Here is a 12,100-nt window from a genome sequence, read left to right on the forward strand (position 1 = left end):
TGAATTACCTGCGAAGTGCAGAACTTAGCAATAAAGATTGGACAAGAATTTAATTTAATTAAATTAATTAATTAATTAATTCAATTTATATGCCGCCCCTCTCCGAAGACTCAGGGCGGCTCACAATACATTTTAAAAAATCATTATAAAAACATTTAAAAATTAAAAACATTAAAAACATTAAAAACCCATTTTTAGAAGACCTCCAAGTTCCCTTCCAACTCTGTTATTCTATTCTATTCTATTCTATTCTATTCTATTCTATTCTATTCTATTCTATTCTATTCTATTCTATTCTATTCTATTCTATTCTATTCTACTCTACTCTACTCTACTCTACTCTACTCTACTCTACTCTACTCTACTCTACTCTGCTTTACTATTTCTATTTCATCTGTAAAAATGATCATGTGCCAATTATGAAACGTTGGTAGGAATACTGAATTGAAAAAGTAATTGAAAATGAGCAGGTTAAAATATTGTGGGATTTACAAATACAAACCAATAAAGTCATAACATACCAAATTCAACTATGATATCGTTTCCCCCCTCAAGTGGCCCAAAGTAAATCTTTGTCTAAATCGCACATGTCTGTATGTTGTTTTTTTTTAATTATTTATATTTATCCATTTATATCATCATTATTTCCAATTCTTATTCTCTATCCATTGGTAAAATAAATCCCATATCAAATAGTATTGTCTATCTTCCTGCTCTCTTATTTCAAATGTCAATTTACTCATTTCAGCACATTCCATCATTTTCTTAATAATTTCTTCATCATTAGGTAGCTTTTCTCCTTTCCAGTTTTTAGCAAATACAATTCTAGCTGCTGTCTAGAGATTCACAATTAAATATTGCAGTTCTTTATTATATGTCTCCGGTATAATCCCTAATAAAAATATCTCTGGTTTAAAGTCGATATGTCTCTTTATCATTTTTTCAACCACGTGTGTATTTCAGTCCAATATCTCCTTCTGCGCATGTCCACCACATGTGATAATAGAATCCTGGGGTCTGATGACATTTCCAACATTTCTCCGATTTATTCTGGAACATTCTGGCTATTCTCGACGGGGATAGGTGCCACCTGTAAAACATCTTATACAAATTCTCCTTATATGCTGTAGACATTGTCATTTTATAATTATGTGACCACAATTTTTGCCATTTCTCTAAATCAATACCATAGCCAAAATTCTTCCCTCATGCTATCATTGATTCTTTAACTTGTTCTTCTTCCAATTTAACCTCTAGTAAATAACCATGTAGCTTTTTAATTACATGATCATCAGAACCCATCAAAATCTTGTCTAAATTAGTCAATACATTATAAAAACCTTCTTGTTTAAGATCTTCTCGATATCTAGAGAGTATTTGCCTGTATGAAAACCAATCCATCTTATAACCTTGATCTTCTATATCTTGCTTTGATTTAAGTTCACCCTTTTCATCCAATAATTCCTTATATCTTATAATTTGTTTCCCTTTAAACGCCACTGGCACACGTCTGTATGTTGAAGGACACTTTCGTTTCTCCAAGTTGGCAGAGATGGCTATTGGGATGCCTGCCAAACAGGAGGTCTTCAGTTTTTGTCCTGTAACATCTGGAGCAGTCTAAAAAAAGATAGATGGTCATCTGTTTGTCTCTTTCCTTAACAGGGCACTCTATGACCGCCTAGCAGAAGTTGAGCAGGACTTGAGTTTCAAAAAAGATGACATTTTGTATGTCGATGACACTCTGCCCCAAGGAAACTTTGGCTGTTGGATGGCCTGGCAGCTGGATGAAAATGCTCAGAAGCTGGAAAGAGGACAGATCCCCAGCAAATACATGTAATTCCATCCTAGAGATTTCAATGGGATTTGGGGCATTGCTCGAATCAAGCTACTTGAAAGTCGTAAAAATAAATTTAAGCCTTCTATGCTTTATGACTTGGTTAGGAGAAGCCCATCTCTAGAGAAAGAGGTGGAAAAGAAAGAGGCAAGAAAAGTACTATAATGGGACAAAATTCACATGTCAGGGTCCAAGTAACACCCTGAACGAAAGAAAACTCCGAGGCTTGAGTTTCCCTCAAAGTTCCATTTTATTAGAGATGTCATATTGGCACATCTGGGAAAACCCGAATCTGAAAGTTTCCAGGTTTTCCCCACCCAAAGGAAAGTCCAAGTCCCTGCCCAGCACCCACATGTCCATCACATGGTCCAATCCAAGCACTGTCCCAACTGGAGATGCCTCCCAATCACACCCTCCAGGTGCAGGGCATGATGTCCTTGACTCTCTGAGAAAGGAATGTTATTATGACTATATATATCACCCTGGCTCCATACAATCCCCCGTCCCAGTTGTGGCAAGCCTGAAAATCCAACGAAAAAGATGGCTTCCAGGCCTGACATCACATCTGTTTCACTTAGGGAAATAATGGGACAAAATTCACATCTGTCTCATTTAGGAAAATAAAATTTTGGGCTCAATTGTTGTCGTATGTCGAGGGCTACCCATATTCAGAAGGATGCCTCTTACAAATTCTGTAGAGATACTTGGTCATCCAGGGTTGTCCCAAAGGTGCTTTTAAAAGAGGCAACTCGACTTTCTTGTTTTGTTTTGTTTTTTAATATGTTTCGCTTCTCATCTAAGAAGCTTCTTCAGCTATGACAGGTTAATGGAAAATGGAAGGATTTTTCAAGGAATATAAATCCTTCCATTCCCCACTATCCTGTCACAGCTGAAGAAGCTTCTTGGATGAGAAGCGAAATGTCTTCAAAAGAAAAAACAAAGTCCAGTTGTCTCCTTAAAAAAGCACCGGCTCTGTTTTCTTGAGGATTTCCCCCCCCCCCTGTCCCAATCCTTTCACCTCTTCCTGCCTGACTCTCCCAACCATTCCTTTATAGAATGGAGCAGGAATTCTACAGGAGACACAGCATGTCCGAAGCCAAAGATGACAACAGCTCCTCGAAGGCATCCTCGGCTGCGGCCCGCCGATCCTTCTTCCGAAGGAAACACAAACACAAGCGCAGCGGCTCCAAAGACGGAAAAGATTTGCTGGCCCTTGACACCATTAGCACAGACTCCATTCCTTTCTTGGACGGCAAGTGGCGATCGCACTCGGTTAAAACGGGGCAGAACCAATGGTGGAATTCAAATTTTTTTTTACTACCGGTTCTGTGGGTGTTGCTTGGGCGTGGTGTGGCTTGGTGGGTGTCACGGGAAAGATACTGCAAAATCTCCATTCCCACGGCACTCCTGGAGGAAGGATATTGCAAAATCCCCATTCCCTCCCCACTCTTGGGGGAAGGATATTGCAAAATCCCCATTCCCTCCCCACTCCTGGGGGAAGGATATTGCAAAATCCCCATTCCCTCCCCACTCCTGGGGGAAGGATATTGCAAAATCTCCGATTCTCTGAAGTACTCAAAATTTCCGCTACCAATTCGTCAGAATCTGCTGGATTTCACCCCTGGGCAGAACCCTCTGTGGGACTTTCCTATGCAAGCTTTGTGCGTCGCAAACAGGAGGCTGCGGAAGGGATAAGGCAGAGCTACAGTTCTGGTGGGCTGTGTGTGTGTGTGTGGTGTCTGTCTTTTTAACATGTCCAGTTAGGGTCCGTAACTGAATTTCATTCTTAAAGAGAGTTGTTCCATCCCGTAATGTTTTAAATAAGAGATTTGTGTAGGCCACAAGCCTTTATTCTAGTGACTTTTCTACAAAGTGATCTTTCTTTTTGCATCTGGCCTCTTTCATAACACTTCAGTTCCGTAGTCTCTGCAAAACAGCTTAAATTTGCCTTAGCAAATTTGGTGTCTTAGAAATAACAGGATTCATTTCACTTCCCCAAAGCATTTGCCTGATGGGAGATGCTTTTAATCTCCAGCACTTGCAGGCAGATAGTCCTTGACTTACAGCAGTTCACTTAGTGACCATTCAAAGTTATCACGGCACAAAAAAAAAAGTGACCGATGACTATTTTTCACACTTACGACCATCACGCTTACGACCCTCATGGTCACGTGATTTAAATTTGGGTGCTCGACAGCTGACTCGTGTTTATGGCGGTTTGCAGCGTCCCAGGGGTCACACGATTCCCTTCGGTGACCTTCTGACAAGCCAGCTTCACTTAACAACCGTGTGACTAACTTAACCACAGCAGTGAATCGCTTAACAAATGTGGCAAGAAAAGTCATAAAATGGGACAAAACCCGCTTAACAAATGTCTCGCTTAGCCACATAAATTCTCGGCTCAATTGTGGTCGTAAATTGAGGATTATCCGTATGGCATATGCAGAAGGAAAATAGATAAGGGAAAATCAGGGGAAGTAAGGCGGTTCGGGTCCTTTGTTTCAAAATAAGACTGCGCGAAACTTGTGGAACAGTTTGGAAGAGATGCTTTGCTCTCCTTTCAGACCAAGTAGGGCTGTAGTAGAAAGACGACACCAAATTCTTGTGTTTTTGGGATTCAAAACAGGGCAGTGGCTTGAGTCTCCATGCCAGTCTTAAATTTTCTTGATGTTTTGCAACCAAGTTATTGAAGTCCGACTTCCAATCACTATACAGTAGTCGCCAAAATTGTGGAAACCTTTTGGGAAAAGTGTATTTTCTAAAACTAGCTAATAACAACATATTCTTTTGGAGTAGTACCATAAAATTATATATCAACGGAAAGATAATTGAATCAAGAATGTAATGCAATAACTTTTATGAAGGATTTGCTATTAGAACAGCAGTTACAGTATAAAGAAGAAAAGAAACACATAGAAAAAATGAGATATACAAAAATAATCACCATCTCAGTTAATACTTAGTTGGGTAACCTTTAGCATGAATTACGGCCTTACAACGTCTTCCCACGGAGTGAACCAAGTCTTTGAGTTCTGCAGCTGTTATCGTGTGAAACCAAGATGGAATGATGGCTTCTATTAACTGGGTTTTATTACTAGGTCGCTTCTGACTTACAAGTTTCTTTAGCCGACTCCATAGATTTTCAATTGGGTTAAGGTCTGGGCTATTCCCAGGCCATTCCAGCAGTGGAATAGGATTATCTTGAAACTCCAAAACAAGTGGTGTTATTAGCCATCAAACCTCAAAAATACACTTTTCCCAAAAGGTTTCCACAATTTTGGCCACTACTGTTATTTATAGAAATGCTGCCAGTTAAGACAAATGTTAAGTCTTCACTGTTGGTGGTTCAAAGATGTTCTTCAAGACAGATCAGTAAACATGTAAAAACGTAAACACAACCTCCAGTCTGCTTCCTTTGTGCACCTGGCATATCAGAAGGGTAAAGCACATACCTTGAGAGAGAAGGCCCTTCTTCCCACCATGTTTTGGTAATAGCAACAATATCATAATTGCCCTCATGTTCTAGTACTTCAGCTTTGTTTGTTCCCTAAACTATGAGCATTTGTGTGTAGGCATTTGAGTCCTTTATGGTTGACCCTAGTTGAGTGGTGCAGTGGCCTAGAGGTGGAGCTCTCGCCTCACAATCAGGAGGCTGTGAGTTCGATCCTAGGTAGAGGCAGATAGTTCTCTGAGAATATATCTGCTGAATCTAACCCCGCATTGGCAATAGGAAGGGCATCTGGCCAGTAATCAGTCAACTCCATTCAGTTGCCCAGACTCCACCCCACAAGGGATTATGAGGTCATTAAAAGGAGATGATGGTTGACCCTAGTTATGTCTCCTATGTTACATCTGAGTTTTTCTTCCTTCCTGTTCTGACCTAGCCTTAGCAGAAGCAAGAAACAAATTCTTTGTCATGAAAAACCCTTCTTTATTTATCTCCTGTGAATTAATGGTATTTACGCATCGAAAAGTCCAGGCAATAGTCCTGCAATGAGTTAACTGCAGTAACAGACCTTATCAGTTCCTTGCGATAATTGCCAGGCCATGAACTCCCAGCCAGAAGGCTGCAAATTAAGTTCTGGCAAGCAGTCTTTGTTGCATGAAACACAATGAGCAAAATCTTCAGAAATATGAACTGTTGTCTCCTGCCACAACCACTCCCATTTCCTTCTATTTATTCCCCAGCTAGGGAGAGCCGTTCAGCGTCCATATGTGCTTTTGCTTCCTGAGTCGACTCCTTGTCCTCCGTTGTTCTCCTAACAGCTCTGCATATACGTGCATCTGGAACAGGCCCCAGCTGTTCTTCCTCCTCACTCATAGCATCTTCCAAAGGCAGATGCCTCTCTGGTGGCTAGGGAATGTTGGACGGCCCTGGCTCTATCTCTTTGTCCGATGCTGAGCATCCATCAGAACCTTCCCCAGGCCCCAGAACTGGCCCAAGTTCTTCCCTGACCTCCTCATCGTCCAAGTCTGCCACCAGCTCCGCTGGCGGGCCACAACACTTCCCATCACTTTCTATCTCATTGGTTGTCTTAAGGTTTGTGCTTGGAATTAAGCCCTAAAGATTGCTCACACTTTTCGCGCTTTTTTTTTTTTTTTAGTTTAAAGCTCTTCTGATAAGTTGAGCCAGTCGTTTTCCCGAATACATTCTTCCCGGTTCTTGTGAGGTGTAGCCCATCCTTTGCCATTCATTCCTCACAGCCATTTGTGTTGTGTGTGTTTCTTTTGCTATACGAGCAATTTCCCCCATCAGTATCTGGGGTGTCTCTTCCCGAGTGTGCAGAACAGTGGATGGATCGGCCACCTCAACCAAGCTTGGCACAAAATGGGCTTGTGACCACCTTCTTGGAAGATGACCTCAGACCACATTGTTGTTTCTCCTATGGTGGTGCTTTCTATAGGATTAAAAAGGCTTGCAGGAACCTCTGAAATGCACCACAAATGTGTTTTTCTGGAGAGTCTTTCCTAAAAAAGGAACCACTCATCCCACTTCACAGGTTGGCACCGGCCTCTAAAGCAGTCTTCAGCATCTTTCAGGTGGATGAACTTCAACACCCAGAATTCCCCAGTTGAAATGGCCATTGTTGAGAATTCTGAGCGTTGAAGCATTTGGAAGTGTTGTGGTCCCTCACACGTGGCCTGGAATGAGATATTGGACCTGGGGAGGGCGGGTTTAGATGAATCAAAAGCTGGAAATTAAGATTGCCAGGAGAAATATCAACAACCTCAGATATGCAGATGATACCATTTTAATGGCAGAAAGTGAAAGGAACCTCATCCAGAGCCTCTTGATGTGGGTGAAGGAGGAGAGTGCAAAAGTTGGCTTGAAACTCAACATTAAGAAAAGTAAGATCATGGCATCCATCCCTCTCAATTCCTGGCAAATAGATGGGGAAGAAATGGAGGTAGTGACAAATTTTATTTTCCTGGGCTCCAAGATCACTGCACATGGGGACTACAGCCAAGAAGTTAAAAATTGCTTGCTCCTGGGGAGGAAAGCCATGGCAAAGTTAGACAGCATACTAAAAAGCAGAGAAATCGCCCTGCCAACAAAAGTGTGTATAGTCAAGGCTATGGTTTTCCCAGTTGCAATGTATGGCCGTGAGAGTTGGACCATAAGGAAGGCTGAGTGCCAAAGAATTGAGGCCTTTGAACTATGGTGCTGGAGAAGACTCCTGCGAGTCCCAGGACTCTCCTAGCATGGGGTCAAACACTTATGGTGCCTCTTTATATGGCAGGCTTTGGAGTGGATAATGGTACCGTTCAATGAGAATGCCTTTAGTCACAGAGTCTTCCAATCGCCTCCAAACGTCTCAAGAGAATGGTGCCTGTGTTTGGTTGTCATGGGAAACAACTCTAAAAGAACACGCGGAGACACCTCTCAGAAGATACTGCTTTCATTTCCTTTAGTATCACAAAACCTTTGAGGCTTATTTTTTGTTTTGGAAAAAAGAATATGCTGGAATTTTTTATTTGCTTTACAGTACTTGTAGCCCACCCCAGTCTTGAAGCACTCTGGGTAGCCGTCCTACATCAAAACAAACACACAAATTGATATTACACTTCAGTCACAGTCTTTGTTCCAAGTATGACTCAAAGTGTGAATGAGAATATCTTGCGTGCAGATGGGGAAAAGCTCCTGATGAGTTGGGAAGAACCAATTTGGTCTGGTGGTTAAGTTGCTGGCCTAGACACCAGGAGACTGTGAGTTCTAGATCTGCCTTAAGCATGAAACCAACTGGGTGACTTTGGGCCACAGTCACAGTCACTCTCAGCTCAACCCACCTGAACAGAGTTATTGTTGTGGTGAAAAATAAGCGGATGAAGGAGTATTAGGATTGTGTTCGCCATCTTGAGTTGCAAGGGTGTGATAAAAATCGAGTAAAGGAGTAAGTAAACCGATTGCGCCCAGAGAGTACAATTGGTGGCCTCTTGTGTTTTTATCATACTGAGTGGGAGACAGGCACTCTAACAATGCTTGTTTTGACTCTGTTATAGTAAGTAATGTTTACTATAAGTAAGTAAATGTTTTATAACAAATGGAAGAAACGTAAGGCTGACCCAATATTCAGCAGAAATCAAAAGATCTGGCAGTCAATAAAATCGCCAAAGTCAAATTAATTTCAATGTCATCCTGATAGTAAGAACAATTAATCATTGGAACGGCTCCCCCCACCCACCCAAAAAAGTTGTGGGTGTTCCATGACTGGAGGCTTTTAGGAAGAGATTGAATAGCCATTTATGCAAAATGCATATAAGGTCTCCTGCTTAAGCAGGGGGTTGGACTAGAAGACCTCCAAAGTTCCTTCCATTATTCTATTCTGTCCTATCCTGTCCTACCCTACCCTACCCTATCTATCTTATTTTGCATTCTGTTCTATTCTGTTGTGTTCTACTCTGCTCTGCTCTGCTCTGCTCTGCTCTGCTCTGCTCTGCTCTACTCTACTCTACTCTACTCTACTCTACTCTACTCTACTCTATGTCAGGGTTCCAAGTAACACCCCCAATGAAAGAAAACCCTAAGGTTAGAAATTCCTCAAAGTTCCATTTTATTAGAGATGGCATATTGGCACATCTGGAAAAACCCGAATCTGAAAGCTTCCAGGTTTTCCCCACCCAAAGGAAAGTCCAGGTCCCTTCCCCTGCACCCACATGTCCATCACATGGCCCAATCAATGCACCATCCCAACTGGAGATGCCTCCCAGTCACGCCACTCCAGGTGCACGGCAGAATGTCCTTGACTCTCAGAGAAAAGAATGTTATTATGGCTAGATGTCTTCCCAACTCTATATAATCCCCCTTCCAGTTTCCCACAGAACTAAATGTGGCAGCCCTGAAGATTCAAAGAAAAGATGGCTTCCAGGGCTGACACTCCACTCTACTCCACTCCTTCCTTATTCTATTCCATTTCATTCCATTCTGCCAGACGAGAAGATCGCCAGCTTTTTGATATTCACAATGTTATTTTTTTCTGCAGATAGTTCAACTTCAAGTCTTTTTTTTTTTTTTGCCTTAGCCAAGAAACACAATTGTACAATTAATTGATGAAGATAATATATAGTTCCCTGAACCATTTTGTAATTATCCCTTTTCATGCTTCCTGTTTGGGGGGGGGGCGGAGTTTTCAGTTCAGCTGTTGAATTTTTGCGTGTCTTCTTTCTTTGCAGATGCTGTAAGCTTGGCGTATCAACGAGTCCAAAAGGTAGATTGCACATCTCCTAGACCGGTGCTTATCCTTGGACCATTACCTGATGCTGTGAAAGATATGTTGGTCAAAGAATCACCAGGGAAATTTTGCAGGTGTCCTCTTGGTAAGTCCATTGCATGGAAGGGTTTCCTAAGAAAGATGAGGTAGGAGAAGAGCAGGGAGAGCTAGGGGGCCAGAGTTAAATGTGCCATCAGCTTAGAGTCCTTACATTGCCACAAACAATCCAAGTTCAGCTCCTATTGAATTTTATTGATCCTTACCTGGTGGCAATTTAGTGCCGAACTTTTAGTTGATCAGATTCTAGCTAGGTGACTCAGTGGCTAAGACACTGAGCTTGTCGATCAGAAAGGTCAGCAGTTCAGCAGTTTGAATCCCTAGTACAGGTGGGGGCAGGGGGTTGGACTAGATGACCTCCAAGGTCCCTTCCAACTCTGTTACTGTTATCTGTATGGTCCTGGTTTCCTTCACGCCTACACATAACATCTGTTTATGGAAGCAGCTTCCTAAGAATAGTCGAAAAGCAATTTTCATTAAAGCTATTTATGTGACCAGGGTGCCAGCTGCTTTTATTTATGGTTTGTCCCATTATCCGAACTTGCAAACTAGGAAGCAAAAAACGAGTAGGCAACCATCTTACCAAGTAGTCCTTCTTCAAAAGTTGATCGCTTGATCGTCTCTCAAAGGACTTTCTGGATTATTATTATTATTATTATTTTAAAAAGAAAAGATTCTTCAGCATGAAATGATTTCTCCGTTCGCTTTTGCGTCTCCTCTTTTGCTGCCTTAGGCAACTCTTACATTTCTGTCCATCTGAACTTGTTGATTGACTTCAGCTTTAAAAATAGTTGCAAATTTGGGCAAAGGAAAGGAAAGGAAACCAGGTTGGAAGCCAACCTCCTCCTGTATTCAGGTGTTGGAAACCTAGTCTGTCCATGCAACAAGATTAAATTATTCTTAATTTAAATTTTCAGGGATTTATGGTAAGGGAATATTTTAAAAGGGAGTCTCTTTCCACCTTCATGCCTCAGTGACCTGCCACCATATTCATGATGGGAGAAATAGAGAGAGAGAGAAGGAGAGCCAGTGTAGTGGTTCTATTCAGCCGGTTATATCCGGTTCGAGCAAATCGGTAGTGGCGGCTGTGGGAGGCTCAGCCCACCCTCCCAGACGTCATCATGTCCCGTTTTTGACGCTCTGCACTGCGCGAAGGCTCTGTGTGCACTTACTTTTGCGAACCGATAGCGAAGGTAAGTGAATACCAGCCCTGGTCTAGTGGTTAATACACCAGGCTAGGAACTGGGTGATTGTGAGTTCTAGTCCAGCCTTAGCTATGAAAGCCATCTGGGTGACTTTGGGGCAGTCACACTCTCTCAATCCAACTCTGCTCACATGGTTATTGTTGCGAAGAAATTAGGAAGGTGTCTTGGGTATGTTTGAGCTATTTGTAAAAATGATAAAAAGTGGGATACAAATAAATAACATATTCCCATTTAATTTTGCTGCATGTATCAACCTGATCATGCCAAAATAATAATAATAATAATAATAATAATAATAATAATAATAATAATAGAAAAAGTTACTTTCTTCAGATTCTGCCTTTTGATCTAATCTGTGTTATCAACGCATATTACAGTTTCTTTATGTGTTTAAAAAAAAACAATTACAACTAATTCTCAGCTTAATTGCTTGCGAGAGGTTGCTTTTCCGAAGGTTTAGCACCAGCACTGAAGTGTTTAACCAGATGTATTTTTAAAACATTTCCAGTGTATCATGTGCTTTGCCATCCTTTGGAGTTGTCTGGTTCACTTCTAGAGTGCTCTGTTTGCCGCCCACAATCAACAGATCCAGCATTGAATAGATTAAGATAATAACAGGTCTCTTTCTTTTCTCATTCTTATATACACAATACACACACAGACACACACACACACACACACTTACATACTTTCTCCCTTTACCAATGGAGTATTCCCCCTTCTTTGCCACGTTATATATTTCACTCTGATAACCGTTTTGCGGTGGCCTAGAAGTAGAACTCTCACCTTACGATCAGGAGACTGTGAGTTCGATCCTTGGTAGCGGCAGATTTTTCTCTCTCTGGGCGCAAAGAGAAAATATCTACTGCAAACCCCGCATAGGCATCAGGAAGGGCATCCAGCCAGCAAACGCTCAGTTCCGTTCAGTCCCGGCGACTCCACTCCGATGCAAGGGCTTACAGAAAAACTGTTTTGCTATGAAAAATTTGCATGTATTCCTTGATGATCCCAAATAGCCTTTTCCCAGATCCATGCCACTAATAATTGCACCAGTGAAACCTGGGTCAGGGGAGAAAAAAAAAATACATTTCTGTTAAATCAATGCATTTTGGCTGAAACCGAATAAACCGTTGTTTGTTTTTGTTTTCCAAACAGAGGTGATGAAAGCTTCTCAACAAGCCATTGAACGGGGTGTGAAAGACTGTCTATTCATAGATTACAAACGTAGGAGTGGGCATTTTGACGTGACAACTGTGGCTTCCATTAAGGAAATAACTGAGAAGGTGCTTTTCTTT

At 41.6% G+C, this 12,100-nt stretch overlaps 1 protein-coding gene across 4 annotated transcripts in view; it reads left to right on the plus strand.

Moving 5' to 3' along the window:
* DLG5 (discs large MAGUK scaffold protein 5) overlaps positions 1–12,100 on the plus strand; it is a 153,011-nt gene that overhangs the window by 126,144 nt on the left and 14,767 nt on the right. For all 4 annotated transcript variants that reach the window (XM_060694127.2, XM_034424002.3, XM_034424001.3 and 1 more), the window contains 4 exons: positions 1,663–1,833; positions 2,890–3,086; positions 9,506–9,649; positions 11,961–12,088. In XM_060694127.2, coding sequence (XP_060550110.2) covers positions 1,663–1,833; positions 2,890–3,086; positions 9,506–9,649; positions 11,961–12,088 — 640 coding nt within the window. The remainder of the gene's footprint in view (positions 1–1,662; positions 1,834–2,889; positions 3,087–9,505; positions 9,650–11,960; positions 12,089–12,100) is intronic.

This window comes from Pantherophis guttatus, chromosome 6 (genome assembly GCF_059756535.1).
Source record: "Pantherophis guttatus breed Tessera chromosome 6, ASM5975653v1, whole genome shotgun sequence".
NCBI classification, from domain to species: Eukaryota; Metazoa; Chordata; class Lepidosauria; order Squamata; family Colubridae; genus Pantherophis; species Pantherophis guttatus.